General features: G+C 54.5%; 1 protein-coding gene across 1 annotated transcript in view; it reads right to left on the bottom strand.

The window, feature by feature from the left end:
* Nucleotides 1-16,407, bottom strand: part of SIK3 (SIK family kinase 3) — a gene marked incomplete at its 3' end in the record, with an annotated part of 31,439 nt that extends 15,032 nt beyond the window's left edge. Inside the window, exons 1-4 of the mRNA XM_026863606.1 lie at nucleotides 16,293-16,407; nucleotides 13,028-13,091; nucleotides 6,973-7,134; nucleotides 460-584 (exon numbers count right to left, since the gene is read on the bottom strand). Of these exons, the coding sequence (XP_026719407.1) occupies nucleotides 460-584; nucleotides 6,973-7,134; nucleotides 13,028-13,091; nucleotides 16,293-16,334 (393 nt within the window). The remainder of the gene's footprint in view (nucleotides 1-459; nucleotides 585-6,972; nucleotides 7,135-13,027; nucleotides 13,092-16,292) is intronic.
* Between the last annotated feature and the right edge of the window lie 555 nt (nucleotides 16,408-16,962).

Raw genomic sequence — 16,962 nt, 5'->3', positions numbered from 1 at the left:
AGGACCCGAGCACCCCGACAGGCTCAGCCGCCCGGAGGCCGCTGCGACGGCCGTGGGGAGCCCAGCGAGGCCGCCCTCCCCCCGCGCCGAGGAGCCCCTCCCCAGTCTGAGCAAAACCCTCGCAGAGCAAGACTCGGCGTTTCCTCTTCCAGCTCTGCCAGAGCAGGCCCTGGCACCGCAAGTCCTCTGCCACTCAACAGCAGTGAGGTGAACCATGCTTTGGGGAATTTAATTCAATTAAAACGCATTTCTGGGCAACTCGTAATTTTGGCATCCAGACTCCCAATGAAGAAAATGTGTGACACAGGATCCAGAATACAATTTTATACTCATTTCTCTGAAAAATATTTTTTGCCACATCAGGGGTTTTCTCCAAGGCATGTACTAAATATTCAGGAAGCAAAGCCAAACAGGGCAAAACTTAGATCGAAGTAAGAGAGAAAGTGGTTTATCGCATACCCAAATGTCAACCTTCGGCCCATCGTACTCCTTTCCTTCAAAGAGCTCTGGAGCAGCATAGGGAGGGCTCCCACACCAGGTTTTAAGCAGCTGACCAGGTGTGAAGATGTTACTGAACCCAAAATCTGAAAGAAAAAAGAGAAGAGATTAGAGGAAAACGATCCACCCCAACTGTCCTAAACAAATGGCATTTGAGTAATCCGCCGAGCCCAGCAGAGTCATGTACAAGCCCTAACGGAGAGCTGATACGCAGAGGTCAGAGAATCAAGAGGGCAGAAGAGGGTGAGCGAGGCTGGAACCCCCAGGACAGCGCGAGGCGTCTCTCCGCGCCGAGGCCAGAGACCGCCAGGTATCGACAGCGGCAGGTCTGCAGGCAGCACGCCCCCTTCAAACAACCGGCTGCAAAATACCAGGCTGTCGGCCCGCCCCGCTTCTATAACCCCCTGCTTCGGCTCAGCAGAGCACAAAGACCTTCCCCGGGGTCCGCTCCTGCTTTTCACCCACGTGATTTCCGTGCTGGAGTCAATACACCAGCGGCCAGATCAGCCAGGGCGGCTGCAAGTCGGGCGGGTGGTTTGGCATGAGGCCGCCACCTTACAGTCAAGAAATCCATGTAAATCTTGTGTTAGCTCCCAACCTTCAGCTTCTCCAACATCGTTTGACAACGTCACTGGGGCCAGGGCAGCTGCCTGCAAGGGCAGAACGTGGAGACAAAGGGGAAAACAAGGGGAAACGGTGATTTTCCAGAAAGCACGACATGAGCTGGAAGCTCTGGTTATGGTGGGCAGCTCTACCGACCAAGCCAAATCATCTGCCACCAGCAAACAATCCTGAGAGAGAGACTAAAAGGAAGGTCTTCACCTTACAGGCAGGCAACCATCAGCTTACGTGGGTGCTAATGGCATTCTCTGCTAATTAACCTGCCACCCCCTGGCACACAGCTGGGACTTGCCCTGGAAAGAGTAAAGAAACCGAAGTCTGGGTTTGAGAGAAGCGAGCTCTTTCTTACAAAAAGAAAGGATCTTCCCTAACAAATTCTCTCTCTTTTGCCTCAGTTGAAGCAAAGCAAAGCAGAGTCAGGGGGGTGTCCCCACGTCCTGTGGAGGGGGTGTCTGTAGAAGCTCCCCCAGCAGGAGTGGGGCCACCAAGGTCACCTGCTCGCAGCCGTGCCCGCAGGACGGCGGGTGGCACTGACGCGGGCGGATGCGCCCGCAGCAGCGAGGACACTTCTCCTGGCATTGGCACCACCCCAGATCCTCCTGGCGGCGCTGGAGAGAACGAGGAGAGCAACAGCCAGTTGGTAAATCCTGACTGACTAAACCAAAAAGCATCACGGCAAAAATACACAGGACAGCTGCGGGGAGTAAAAATCTCTTAGCAAGAGCTCAAGATGAGTTTTGACTCTGGCACGGGTCAGAACCGCAGCGTCCGGGAGGACGCACGGCCGAGCGCCCACCTGCAGGATCCCGGCGCTGCGCAGGCAGAATCTGACTGCAAGGGCGGATTTTAATGGACGTATGCAAATGCTAAAGGGCATCCGAGATGTAAAAGAATGGAATTTTTTTCCCGTTTCTTGACATCAATACCCATTAATCCTGAAGATCCATCTTTGCTTTTATCTGCTCGTTTCTCTCCCCAGTCTTTCCTCCACGCTGTGAAAGGTTAAGGACTTTGGGGTGCGTTCTTTAGCCATCACAAAACATCTGTCTTCCTAAATCCTACAAAACGACAGGTTTGCCCTAACACAGTCAGTGATACCCTGCCGACAGGAGAACGGTTCTCAGCCGTTCAACAAAAGCCCCTTGACACCAGCGCCCAGAGCTTCACCCCGAGCTGGGGGAGCGAGTGACCCGCGAGGCCAGCGCCGGCCAGCAGCTCCGTGGGAGGCGCAGACAACCCCGCCGGGCTCCGCACGGACAGGGATCCGCGCTCCCGCCCGCCGGCGCCGCTTTCCTGACGGGAGTTTCTGTGACCTAATTTCAGGTGTCTCTCCTCTCCTCCTTCCAACGGCTTCTGCAGAGCTCAGCAGCGCACCTGGCACAGCTCGGCACCGCCGGCGGGGCTCCCGCTGGCTCGGCACGGGGAGGGGACACCCGCCTCTCCTCCTTCCCGCCCTTCGCGGGGCCAACGTTCTCGATGTGGAGATGGTTTCTTACGACCTAGTGCAGCGTGTTCCTGTGGAAGCACCCGGAGCACAGACAACACCGCTCAAACCCTGCCTCCAACCGGAGCACGGAGATGGTAAGCGTGCTTTAAAAGCATCACGGTGTCAAAAATAAGGCAGTGAAACACCCTTTGGGTTTTTGCTGCTGGAAATGAAGTCATCTGAACTTCCAAAACACAAGAGCAGGCGGCCTCTGGAGGACTATTGCAGGGAAATAGGACACAGCTGCACAGCGTCTTTCCCACCGCTGCAAGCTCACGGGCTGTTCCGTCCCACATTTAGAGCAGGACGTGTGACAAGTGCCTGGATGAGGGCGCCCAGAGCAGGCAGCGAGGATCAGCTTCCGTCTCCTAACAACCAAGCACTTGTCCTCAAGTTCAGATGCAAACTCTTTCCGACTGTGCAAGAATATGCTGGTGGTTTGGTACTTCACATGCTTTGAGCAAATTATTCTGGTTTAGTGACTTTTGTTTACCCTTGCACATACACGAGGGGGCTTTGCAGCACTTCGGGAACCAACCGTATTTTGAAAGCAGGGAGCATCGTCCCGTGCAGCCCGCCCCAGCTCCAGCCCTGCGTGGGGCAGAGGGGTCCCACGCTGCGCCCCGCTCCGCCGCGGCGCGTGCGGCGAGGGCAGAGCCGGGCCGGGCCAGCTGGCAGCCGCCGCTGCCTCTGAACAGACATGCAGCAGCTGCCTCCTGCAACCTTCTCTGCTTCCCAAGGGCCGCAGGAGATTGGCCGCCGTGGAAACTTTACCCCTCTTTCACCTCGGGTTGAAATTAGCCCCCGGGTTCACAGCTCCTTCCGACAGGGAGGGGAGGTGGGCAGAGAGCGCGGCCTGCAGAGCCCTCCGTGGCGAGCGGGGCAGGGGGGGCTCCTGCCGTCACCCCGCGGCTGCCCCATGTTTCAGGGTGAAAAGCCTCTCCCTGCGAAGAGCCGCCGCCCTGCCCGGCGCTGCGGGGCTCAGACCGTCCCGCACGAAACACTGCTCCGAGGTGGGAGGGAGCTCCCAGCGCCCACCCGCGATGCCCGAACGGAGCCCGAGGCCGGGGGACCAGCGGGCGCTGTGAAAGGGGCAGAATATGAAAACCCCAAAGCGACAAACAACATCACAAAGTACAACTTCAATAAACATTAAAAACTATGACAAGTCACCCCAATCCAAGGAGACGTGTAAATCCAAATCCCCAGGGAGCAGCCAGGTCTCATTCCACAACCGCGCGCCGAGAGAAAAGGGCATTTTTAAAGAGCAAGGTGAAAGTCCCCACGATGTGATACAGGGACGATATTTAAAAAGAAACATCTCTGGGCTACAAAGCAGCGGGCCCAGTCCCCCACGTTTCCCCGGAGCAGAGCTCCAGGGAGTTGGCTTCAGGATCTGCACAACAGGGACTTCCACGCCCCGAAGGGGAAAGAGCGAGCAGCCTCTTGCGAGCAGAGCAAGGCATAGATCACATTCCTCTCGGAAACCGTACCCGGGAAGGCCGGGCGATTTAGCAATAATCTCAACTCCTGGCTGAACTCTCGGCCTGGGAGCGTAAGTGAACGCAGTGCCAGAAGCTACTGACTCAGACTCTGAGAAGGTACGCCGGAGAAAAAGCATCCATGGGAAAAATGAGAGCGAGGGTAACGGCGTTTGCGTCCTACTGTTTACGGAAAAACCGCAGAGTTGCAATCAATCAAAAAAAACAAACCCAAACCCGAGCCCCCAGATCACACCTGTAGTCACCACTGAGCGAGAAGAGCGGCATCAAGGCGCTCCGAGGCCGCCACGCTGCCCGGCTAAGCGGGAGTTACTGAACGCAGGCCGACTTAGGGAGGCAAAGCTGCACACGGAGGTCAGCTGGAACGTGCTAGAAAATCCGCGCCGGGGAGAGTCTGCAAACCTCCAGGAGCTGATGGAACTGTGCACGTTACGAAGGGCTGCACACACGGGGGTCACAAGAACCGCGGAGCTCTAGTCCCGGGCTCAGCCCCGCGTGTGCGAGCTGGGCCGCCGGCTCACCGCTCCCCACGGGCTGCCGGGCAGGCAAAGAGCCACCGGACCCGCCAAGAGGAGCCTCCAGCGACGGCCCAGATTTATCTACAGCCTCCATCAGCCGAACAGTAAATGCATCACTGAGGAGGTCTGAGTCAGACACGGTTAACGGGTTTGGCCGTGGGGGTTGAGCTGATCCTCCGGCCTGTGGAACAGGCCTTCGCGCAGCGCTGCAGTGTTTATTCTGGGAGGTCTGGGGTGAAAGAGATCAGTTGCTATCGCTTCTTTTTTTTTCTCTTGGAACAATGGAAGAGCTGGTGTCAAGTTGTAAGTGATGAGTTATAGGGACAAAACTTAATACTTGGAAAATCCGATATCATAAATCAGCTTTTCCAGGCTAGTTTTCAAATCACTACATCTTCCTGCCAAGTAAAACACTACCCCCACCAGGGTGGGAACTATCTTCTAGAGTCCATTCTGGGAGCAGAGATTTGGAAGGAAAATAGTTTCCAACTCCCTTAGATATAAAAAAAAAAGTTTCCACAATTTTCAGACATTCACAGAGCCCGTCAGCACGCTCATGGGGACGTTTCTTTAGGAGATCCAGCTGCATCCCAGTTTCTACCTGGGTTAGTTTTTAACTTCTTTTTCTTTTTACTCACCACGCTCCCCTGCGACACACAGATTAGATTTTACTCCATGAACACAAGATGGCCTCAAATCATCAGTGCATCTGTTTGTGTAAGACAGCAACCAGAAAGTGCTGCTCGGAGGGGTCCCGAAGAGCCTTTGTCGCAGGAGCTCCCTCACCTGCCACCAGCTCCTCCCCGGCCCAGCGCAGCTACTACCAGCGGGCGCTTGCTGCCGCCCTTCTGCAGCCCGGAGGCTCTTACCCAGCGGCGGGAGGCGACTCTGACCAGTAAAACCCTTCTGCCCACGCTCTCAGGAGACTCGCATGCGGTCCCGGGAAGCGAAACGCTGGCAGGGCAGCTCAGATTCACCTGACCCCGAGGAAACGCCCCAAACCACTTGTACTCCAGCAGCAACCTGGCTCTTACTCATCCTCTGCTCCCAGAACAGCCAAGAGCAGGTTGTCATCCTTGTGCCAAGGAGGACGTGGTTCATGCTGCTAAAGGGTCCAGAGGACGTTTCGTCAAGTCCTTCACTGCATCCTACTCCTTCCCCATTCCCTCCTCACAAAGCGAGGATGAGAGAAGCCCAAGAAATTACTCATCATTTTACTACAAACCAAATGTTAAACTCTAACACATAAGGATGGTACATAAGAGAGCAGTAACATGACAAACAAGACTCCTCTCTCCAAGATGGCATCAAGCTAGAAGGGCTTTCCCCAACTCCCAATATTAAAATTGCTCAGACTGAGAAGTTTTGTAGCCCTAAGCGCTTTTTTTTTTTTTAAAAAAAAGAAAAATCAAGTTACAAACCCTTGTAGAAGCCAACAAGCTCTCCAAGGGAATCTAATAGGAGAAGGGACAAAGGGCTTTCCAAACATGCTCTGCTATGTATTAGGCTCTAGAAGAACTAAATGGTAAGTAGGAGCTCTTCCAATTCAAAAACCCATGAAAGGAGATGACCAGGACGGTGCTAAATCCTCCTGTTTCAGCCAGTTGCTAAAAAATCCCCCAAAGCTAAATAAAGTCAAGTCTAGCCAGCGCCTCACAGAGCTCCCAGGCAAGGCTCAACCTCAGTACAAGAGGAGCACAGAGGTGCAGGCTGAGGATCTGCCCAAGGTGCCCGCTCTCTGGAAGGGCAGGCGTCAGCAAAACCCCACGGCCCGGCAAAACCCTGGGAACAGGCTGCGAGGGCTGTTCCTCGAGTAACTTCAGCTTCTCTCCCTGCCACAGGGGAAACACCCGGAGCACTGGGCTGTTCTCTTGCTGTCGGACGGCGCAGCGAAGTGATTCCAGCAGTGCCATTTCCCCTTCGCTGCTCTACCATAAACGCTGTCAGCCCCATTGTTCCATTCTCTCTCTCTCACCTAGTCTGACCTTCTTCAAAAGAAGTCCTAAACTGGCAGCAGGCCTCAAAACAAGGTCAATTTTTTCATATTAGTCTCGTCCATGATCAAGCGTCCTGGAACAGTGCAGTGTCTACAGCCGCATATCCGCCTAGGAAGCCAGAACTGCTTCTTTTTCTCCTCCTTTCATTTTGCACTACTTGAAGGGAGATATAAATCTCCTGGCTACAACCTGGCAGTTTCAGCTCTGGGCAGCAGGCCACACAGAAATCCAAAGCTTCCTTTAGCTGCACTGCGCTTCCTTCTTTCTGAATACCTGGAAGCAGCCAATGCCTCCATTTATTAACTTCTGAGAGCAGCTGCCTTCCTCCCACACCGCTCGTCTTAGCTCACCTGCTATTTTGATGTTAAGGTTAGCATCCAGAAGGAGGTTTTCTGCCTTCAGATCTCTGTGGACGATATTACGACAGTGGCAGAAGTTGACAGCAGCCACTATCTGCTTGAACTTTCTCCGGGCTTCCTTCTCCGCCATACGGCCGTGGGCCACCAAGTGATCTGCAGGGGACCAAGCGAAGAACAAAGTGGTTATTCACAGGGGGAGCGCGGCCCCGACAGGGGCTTCTCGCGGGCTGGCGGCCAGCGAGGCCGAGGGTGGAGGCGGGGAGCGCCGCGGGCACCGGCGCGCCCGCCAGGTCCCACCCCCGATGGGGCCAGCGCTGGAGCCGGTGGGGAGGGACTCGGGCCCCCGCGGCCACACAGCTGTGAACCTTCCTTCGTTTAGTTCTGGCTGATGGCGCTGCCCGGAAAATCAGAACTGTTTTGGGAAAAGCGTAAAGGTGTTCAAGCTTTTTCTACATCAAAATAAAACCCTTCCAGCCCTTTCCTGCAATCAGATACCAAGCCTCGTGCCCCATTACCTCAACAGCGAGAGGCGCGGGTTTGTGGCGACATGCCATCCCTCCTTTCCTCTGATTTCTGGCAGGAAACGTGTCTTTGATCTACCAAGCCTCACCAAAGGTACCTCTCGCCGAAACCAGTGAAGTCCCGGCTAGTCAGGCGGCCAGCTCCTCACGCTCAGCTGTCCAGCTGCACGCCCACCAGCTGCAGGAAGCGTCCAACGTGGTCCCTCCCCGGAGGAGAAGCCACTGGCGACCAGAGGGCAGCGAGCCCCGCGGCACCCGGCCGCAGCACGCCGGGCATCGGCCCCAGCCCCGCGCTCTCCCTGCTGCTGGGGGGCACGGGGCGCTCGCAAGGCCCCCCAGCTCCCCTCCCAGCTCGGGACCGACGCGCAGCTTCAGGGATGTTCCTGCTTCTGCAACGCAGCGAAAGGGAGACACGCACGCGCTTTGGACACGCACAGGGGTGTGGGTGCTCGCGACCGGCCTCGGGGTACCTGCTACTGTTTTGGTGCAAAAACGTACTCGTGATATTCCATAATGCCTTTCACTACAAAAATGGAGCTCGCCTCTACTACGGAAATCTGAGTAGTCTAAATTATTCTGTTGAAAATCTATACCCTGACTGCTGCCAGCGAGGCTCTCGGTGGAAGCCAGCACCGCACACGCGGACAGGAAAAGCCTCGCTGCGAGATCACAAGGGCAGGCGTGGCGCAGCGACCAACCGAAATCAATCCGCTCCAAACCTGAAAGCACTGGGCTCAGCAGCCACTCACCACCCCGTCCCGCAAGCGGGGACGGACAGACGGGAGACAGGCGGCAGAAAGGGCAGAGGAGGGAGGAGAAAAAGCACCCCCCTCCCTCAGAGCATCAGCAGAACAGGCAACAAAACTCTGCCAGGAGAAGTGTAAAAGTCAAAGTAAGCGGCAGCTGAACTATGAAATGCAAATATCACCCCTTCCTCATCTCCCTCTCCCCCACCAGCAAATCTAGGTAAAACTGAAGTAGCGTGGTAAGAGGTACAGGTAGGAAAAGGAGTTTGCAAGATTCTGGAGCTGAGGAGAGTGCTACAAAACACCAGGAGAAGCCTGAGAAGGGTCCTGGAGAGCCCCGGTCACCACACACCACGTGCGGGGCCAGGAGGGCTCCCCAGTTTCCCCAGTGCAGAGGAAGGGCTTTGGAGGGGTTTGCATGAGCCCTCTCCCCTCTGGCGTGGGCCACGGCGCGGGCTAGCAGGGGCACTGGCAAGCCAAACCCTGGGGTCTGTCCCCTCGCCTCTTTCAAGAGGCCGTTACTGCGTCGCCGGGCCATGGAGGCGGCCTCCAGAGCTCTGGAAAAATAGGCTGAAGTGGTTCATTCCACTCCAGAAAGTCCATTAAACTGGAGGGCTTGAGAGAGATATCTGTTCTTGAAAATAATAAAAATAAATCACTTCTGAAGGTTTCTCATCAGGTGGTTGTATTTTTTCCAGTCACCCATTAATTAAAATACCTGCGACATAATTGACTTGCAGTAAATACTAATTACCGAGATCCATCAAAGCAGTTCTGCTGCCTGCTGGCTGCACAGCAGCCCGCTGCTCCGCGTTCGACTCCTCGCCTTGTGCAACAGAGTCAAGTTGTTTTTCAAAGACCTTGACGATTAAGTTTTATTCATTGGATAAAGTTATTCCGTGAGCAAATCCGGACCGGGGCTGGGGGAGGAAATCCATCGCCAACTCCAGTATGACCCTCAATTCACTTGCTAGGAAAAGCAAAACTGCCGATCTCAAATAGCTCCATCGTATTTCATTAAGTCATCTGCAGGGTCATAAATTATTTACCCTAAGGAGCTGGGAGACTGACAAGCAGAGGTAAGCAAGGGCCTGCTCCAATTTAAGCATTACCACCCATCAACAGATAGTAGCTCAGGTCCTAAACAAGTCAAGGTCACCGACGCCTCTCCCTCGGCTCCATCGGGGAGCGCAGCCTGCCAACGCAGCGAGTGCTCCTAGAGCGAGGCGCAAGGCTGCTGTCCCCACGCTTCTGAAAAGACTCTCCTGCAGGCAAGAAATCAAATGCAGGTACTGCAGCAGGCGCCTGCCCCGAGGCTCTCCTAAGCTCGTTTTTGCCCAAACCAGGCTGACCTGTCCCCACGCAGGGAGGGCGGCGGGTGCCCTTGAGGCTCGCCCTCAGCAGCTGCCCCGCCGGGCGTCCGCTCACACAGAGAGCTGCCGCCCCTTCGTGCCTCAGTCCTGCTTCGGCTGCGGAAAAAATCCTTTTAAGTTAGGCGTGAAATTTCACTTTTCATGAAGAACTGTGAGTGGAGGCCGGTCCCCAAGCTCTGCACGTAGGCACAGCACTCGGAGACCGCTGACATTTCTGCCCAAGCTCCAGAGGAAGGACAGAAACAATGAAGCTACAGAATACTTCACATACCACCAAGGGCAACTGTATGCCAAAATTAACCGTTGCAGGCTTAGTCTGCAGAAACCCCTCGTGCAGCGGAGGTTACAGCCATGACCTGCGTGTCCAGCTGGGAGCCCGCACGCCGGTCTCCAGCGCCCCGAGTCCGGGGGCACAGCCTGGCCGCTGGCTCGCGCAGACGTCAGCGTGCTCCCCAGGAGCGGCACAGACAGACGGCGTCGCTCCTTTGGGGGTTCTCCAGAGAGGCAGGAATGCCTGATTTCATTTCACAATCCTTAAAAATGTCCATCGCTGATCTCTGTGCCGAGACAAAGCAGATGATGCTGCTCTTGGCATTAAAAAAACAGTAAAATCCTACACTGGGAAAAAAGCATCTTCCAGTTAAGAGACAGGACTGACACCCGAGTTTCCACTTTTTGCCTCTGGACAGACGTCTTGTGCTTTCTCTCTGGGAAGGAAACGCTGCTTCAGCTTCACGTCTCCTCTGTGTGGCGGGTTAAGCCCCAGTTCCAGCGTATTTGGCGACCTTGTGATCTCAGACGCAGCCCGACCTTCTCGAGACGTACCACGTCCCTCAGCGCGCCTGTCAGCTCCGGCTCAGAGAGCTCAGGACGAGCAGGCAGGAGGCGGGAGGCAGGGCAGGGACAGAGACGTGCTCCCACATTAACCAGACCATAATTTTGTCAAGTTCACTGACATTTTTTTGTTAATCTACCAAGTACCCATATCCTTGTCCACGAGGACTGGAGCTCATTTCCAGTAAACAGCCGAAATCAAACCAGACCTTTAGACTATTTTCTGTCTGGCGTCCCAAGAAGGACACTAGAGGGACCTGGAACAAAGAGCACCCTGTGTTTAAAAGAAGACGTTCATTTGTTCATAATGTCAAACCAGGAACCCAACCGCACGCAAAACACGCACAGGGACAAAAATAACAATTTACATTTTGCTGCTTAAGCCCACAGCAAAAGCAAGTCTCTTCCCTGATCCCCGCGCTCCACCACGCAAACAAAGCAAATTATCCAAACGTTTCCAGTCAGGGAAGAGCCAAAGACACTCACGGCCCAGCGCGGGCACTGCCGGAGCCTCAGCCCACGGCCTGGAGGTTCGGATAACCGGGCGGGAAGGCTCATCCTGACCCACATCCTCGCGCAAGCCTGGGCAAGCCCCAGCTTCACCTGCTGCAGGACGGCACGGCAGAGCCGGCGCGGGTGTGAAGCCAGCCCACGCTGCCCCGCGCTGCCACAGGCTTTCTCTCCACGGCACGAGGACGTGAGATTCCTCAGTTCTGGAGATGCTAACGGCGGCGAGGAAGCCTTCCCAAGACGGCTCGCTGCTTCCGCCCTGGAAATTGCTTCCGCTGTTAGAACAAAGTCTTAAGGGCTCCTCAGGAAACTCTGATGACAAAAAGCCGAGACTTCAGTTTCCCCCTCTCTGCTCTAAGGCCAAGGGCGCGCAGGGCCTCGTGGTGCCTGAAAACGCTCAAAGCCAGGCAGCGGGGGCACGACGTCCTGGCTCCGCTCTGGAGAAGTGTCACGGCCGTTACGTAACGGGCTGCTCCCAGCTACCAACGAGGACAAAACACTGGGCAACGTTATGGAAATTAGCCACGCTAACGAGCCGAGTTTACTACAGCATAAAGTATTTCGGAAAGCAATTAGATTTTCACTTCGGCTCACACAGAAGGCTATTTTTGTAACTCAGAGAATTCATTCCAAGTTCGTATGCGAGCTTGGACATCATTCTGGTTTTAACAAAGATGGGCCCACCTCTGCCAGATCCAACAGAAGAGGGACAAAAAGTAAAAGGTGATTTCTAGTTTTCTGCAGGGACCCCCACACAAGCGAACTCTAACACACACTCAAGTGATTCAGCCGCAGTTCCGGCTTGCTGCACGGGGTAAGGTGACTTTCACAAGCCTTCAGGACTGCTGGTGACTGTGTTTGAGGAAACAACTGAAGACTCAGGTTTTTCAGCAGGCGTTCTCCACTTTCCAAACATCGGCCGCGACCTGCTTCTTCCTTCCGCTGCCACTTTGTCCGAGAAGAAATCCAAAGGACAGGGCCCACGCTGAGAAGAGGGCAGGACAACCACCCACACAAGTACTGAAGAACTGGTGTTTGATTACAGTTACCGGAAACCAGCACTGCTCAGCTCAACTTGTCTTCTTTCCCTTAATTTGGGGCTTTTCTTGCTTCACTAGGAGGTTCACCTTTTATCACATGTGGTCTCAGTTCCGGCAGAGCGAGAGCCTCTGCCATCCAAAGCGAATCTCCTGCAGTGGCTGACCAGGACCAAGGGGAGAGCGTTTCCATCTGGCTGACAGGCTGCACGCGCCCGTCCTCACAAGGACGCTGCCTGCAAGCGGGTTTAAGGCAGCTCCCTTCAAGCACCAGGGATTTTCCCCGTTTTCTGAAGCTCACGTTGGATAAGGCAGTGAAAGCCAATCTTGCAAAATTCTGTCACCTGGCACGATATTGCACTGTGTAAGTAAATCTCTGCTTCTACAAGTTTCTTATTAGTCATGGCAATAAAACAAATTAACGAATTGCAACAGTTCTTGCAATTGTCTTGCACAGATGCTTTTTTTTTCCCCCCCCCCCCTTTAAAGAATAACTTCTGCGGTCAAGAAAGCTCAGCCAAAACCTTGTTAGCAGACAAGGGAGTTTAAAATGGATGTAACTAATGCACACCGAGCTAACATCAAATACGAAAACGATAAGAAAATACATAGTTTTGAGATCAAAATACTGCGGAACCACAGGACTGCCTGTTGCTTTGAAAGCTACTCACAAACACCAAACGTTCCTGCCACGTCAACAAGTTTCACACAAATTGCTGGGGAGCAAAGTATTCAGCAACACTTTAAAACCCGACTGGGTGACCAATTATAACATCTTTAACCCCAAAGTCAGCGTAAGAGAGGGGCAGCACCACCTGTCAGTGAAACCCAAAGAAGAAACAGAGGTTACGGTGGTAATTTTTCCATCAAGTTGGTATGGCATATTTCTTTACTCCTCTTGTCAATGGAAAGTTTTCCTGCTGAAGGGCATCTCTCAACTGAAACAAGAGCGTGGCAGCTATTTTCAGTTTACTGTAGTTGACCAAGCGCATTATCTGATTAAAGAATGCAATAAATGTACTTACCAAATATTTCCCCTCCACTAGCATACTCTGTCACTAGATAAATCATCCTCTCCGTCTCCATAACCTGGACGCAAGGACAGAAAAGTGACAGATAAGGAGACTGCCATGTGCAAAAAGAAACGTCACTAAAAAAGGTTTGTTCTTTCTGTAACACGTGCAACTGCTTTCAGCAAATCCGAAACATTACCTCCCCGTGCTTTACAGAGCTGTGCAAAGGAATGGGCAGGAACCGGGGAAAGCGAGACCCAAAGAGCAGGTTTTAAACACTAAACCTGCAGCTACACACAACATTTCGCCCGCACCTCCTTCTTCTATTTCTCCCCCCCTTTAGCGTTTGCTCCCCGGTCTCATCCTGTTCCAGCAGCCTGGGAGACGTCTCGGGGTTAGTTCACCTTTCTGATTAATCAGCCAGTCACAGGCACTAAAATAACCAGCACAGATTTGCCAAAGGGGGGAATATTCACGGACTTTCAAACGCCCCATTGGAAATCACCCAGAGCCCGGGCTTTGCTGTGGGAGCCTGTGCCTTCCGGTCAGGTAACACCGCATCTCCAGCAGCTTTTAACACACGTCTTTAAGAGTCTGTTGGGACACTGAGGCCGAAGCAGTCCAACACACCAAGGCCAGTGATTTCTCCGATGGAATTTCTTCAGGGGCCCAGGCAGGGTGCGGGCGGAGGCAGCGAGGGGCTGCGGGAGCGCTCGGCACAGCCGCTGCCCACGGCTCTCGGAAGCGCACGGCTGATTTCTGAGCACGGTTCTACAACCCTCAGGGAAACCAGCGCTCCAGAACGGCCTCAGAGGCCTGAACATCTTCTGGGAAGGGCCCTGTCGGGATGCAGAAGAGAAGCAAAGCCCAGGGCGAGGCACCGTGCGCTGACGACAGGCCCCAGGACAGTTGTGACGCTCAGCGGGCGGCAGGGCAGGGCGTACGATCGCGCCGCGCAGGCACAAGGCAGCAAAGGACGCCCTCTTGCCTGCAGCTTTGCTCAGGGTGGCTCTGGGGGCTGTTCGGGCACCAGGCTGGGTTTTGTGACCCGCCTTCGGGCAAGCACACGCGTGGGGTGTTTGCCAGAACTCGATGCCGTTCCTACAGCAGGCTTCACGGGTTGGCCAAGGCAAAACAGACAGTGCGCGGCGCTGAGCCTCCGGTGCCAGGACAGGTCCGATCGGATACTCCGGGGGGCGGAGAGAAGGCCTGGAAACTCTTTGTCTTTGTTTTGGCTTTTCTCCGATTCAAAGACGAGCGGAAGTTCACCTTCAGACCCTGAACGCACCATTAGCCCAACAGAGAGGTTACGGACGTGGAGCCCAACGCTGCTGCTGCTTACTGAGAACTGGGACTCAAACGTGCAGCCCTCCTGCCTTAAACAGGCCCGATGCCGCCAACAGCAGCCGCTGGAACAGCTGGACGGCTCTCGCTCGGAACGTTAAAACAGAGCACAACCGAGGTGAACCTCAGTGCTGCGCAACTGTCACAGGGCCAGAGGCACAGCTCCCCCCTAACGGTGAGAGTCGCATCTAGAAAACCCTCAGGTGGACGTTTTTAAGTGCAGCTCTGTTTCCCGACAGAATCTCTTATATTATAAACTCCTGTCACTATAGACACTTCCTCCTTTTTCACTTACACCTTTAAGTTCCGGAAGATCGAGGAAATGAGGATTTTTAAACCCAGATTTCTGAAGAAAAGCTGTGGAAGGCTCTGAATTCCCAACTCCAGGTTTGAGTAGTTTACCTCTAAAAATAAATGCCACTGAAAGTACCCAGAAAGAAGGGCCACATGAAGCACACTCTGCAGCTGGTGCTCTCTTCTCACCTGAGCAAAGCTGAGCCACGAGCGTCACCTGTCCAGTATCCCATCAAAAGCTTTAGATGGAATAAAACAGGTTGAAAAAGGGGTTTTGGGCTCAAAAAAAAAAGCTCTAAGGAGTCAGTTTGCAAAGAAGCATTCCTTAAGTTCCTTAAAAATGCCACAATTCTGCAGCGTCTGCTGTAAGCATCTCACGCTTGGCCCTTTGGCCAGAACAGCTAAACATTAACCTCTGCCACTTCTCCTCGGTTTTAACCCTTCGGAGTCCAGCAAACGCTATCAGGCACGGACAAGAAGCAGAGCGGGCTTGAACGGACAAGAGTTGGTTTTAGGGAACGGCAACTTCTGCTGCGGGTTAGCACAACTTCTCCCTTCAAACACCGCAGTCCAGAGGGAAATAACCCCAGTGTCTTTCCCGCAGGATTCTGAGTCTCTCCCATCCGCGTCAGGGAGCCCCCAGAGGCAGGGCCCTCCTCCGCTGCGTGCGCCAGCCCCAGGAGCTGACTTTGCACCCGCAGCCTGGGTGGAAGCGCCCTCCGTTCCCTGCCAGCCCCCGGGCGCACGCTGCCGGGGCCGAGGGCCGGCGGGTCTGGGTGGACTCGGCAGGCAGCGCTAGCTCCGAGAGGCTCCGGGGAAGGAGCCTTTGCCCCCAGCTTCCCAGGAGCAGGACCGCAGGCAGCCGAGCAGTTTGCACAGAGCTTTCTGCCACGCTGGCTGTAAGTCGCTGCTCGAGCCCTTGCGTCGGGAAGGCCCGAGGAGGGAGTTTTTCATCTGTCCAGCAGCTCCCAAGGCAGCATTTGACATTTCGCCGAGGTGCAGGCCTCCTTCCTTCCTCCGCTCCCATCCCTCTGCCGTTTGCTCGTCTCTGGCCTGTGGCAGCTTCCTTGCTGTTCCGTTTGATGGTGCAGTCGGAGGGGCACCACCAAATACACAGTCAAAGGCAACGCAGACGGATTCTGTCCCCCGTGGTTGCGTTTGCAGAGTAAAACGCCAAACAAGCAGGAGAAAAAGTCTGCAGACAACATTCAAAAGCAGGTCTGCCGCTGCTATTGATCACCTTCCAGGAAAGCGCCGAGCAGATCAGCAAGTCCTCGGGGCCACGGAGCAACCGGGCAGGGAGAGGGGAGCGGGGAGCCGCGTGCTCTCAGTCCTGCCAGCGGGTGAGACTTACTCTCTCCCTTAACTTGAGAAGGGGAGCCCGCATCCGGTTTCAACTGGGAAACTGAAAAGCACACAATAGCCATAAACAAATGGCAAGAGGCCAGCCCACAGAGGAAGCGTGATCTCCCAGAAAAGAGAAGGATTAGCCACGCTTTCCCCCCTCTGCCCCTCTAATCGGAGACCTTGAAAACGTAAAGGACTTTCCTAGCATTTCACATAGCAGAAAGGGAGGGATAACCCTCGAGAAAGCACAAGGATAGAGCATAAAGGGAAGCCCACTGCAGGGTGCTCCTACCTGGTACAACCTGATGATATGCGGGTGGCAAAGCATCTTCATGATCTGAACTTCTCTGAAGATCTTCTTCAGGTTCTCTTCATCCAGCTGTGTCTTATCAATTATCTTGATAGCAACCTAGCAGAAGGGGAAAACAAAAGAGAGGTTGCTGACCCAACTGCACGTCAGGAGAAGCATTTTTAAGGACAAATACCGCACAGAAGACCCTGCCTCACACACGCACCCACTACTGCGCTGAAAAGGACACTATTTCTGAACTCCTGCCTGTATTTCAAAGCGAGCCCAAACATTTGTTTTGCTTGCCCACAGGAACCGGTTTCTCGGATCTCCCCGGCCAGCTCTGCCCTGCAGCCTGGCCGCTGCCGGGTTCCCTTACGGCTGGAGGATGCGCCCCAAGAGCTGCGCCGTGTTGGCATCGGGGCAGGGAGGGGGACGGAGAGGTTGCCAGGCGGCAACCCGGAGGGGAAACAGCTTTGGGGGGTGGAAATCCGGGTGCAAGTGGGAAGGACTCTGCTGCACTACCCAGCCAACGCCTCGCTACAACAGGGCTGATCGGTACGAGCAGGGACAAGAACAGGGGGCTCAGGCTTCTAACAATCGAGATATTTATTTATCTATTTTAAAAACAGAAGTGCTCCCTAACGCTACTCTAACAGAGTTTAAACAAGTC

Source organism: Athene cunicularia (assembly GCF_003259725.1).
Source record: "Athene cunicularia isolate RWA chromosome 24 unlocalized genomic scaffold, athCun1 chr24_part1, whole genome shotgun sequence".
In the NCBI taxonomy this organism is placed as follows: domain Eukaryota; kingdom Metazoa; phylum Chordata; class Aves; order Strigiformes; family Strigidae; genus Athene; species Athene cunicularia.
The sequence above is the reverse complement of the archived record's forward strand: the minus strand, read 5'-3'. Positions and strand labels throughout refer to the sequence as shown.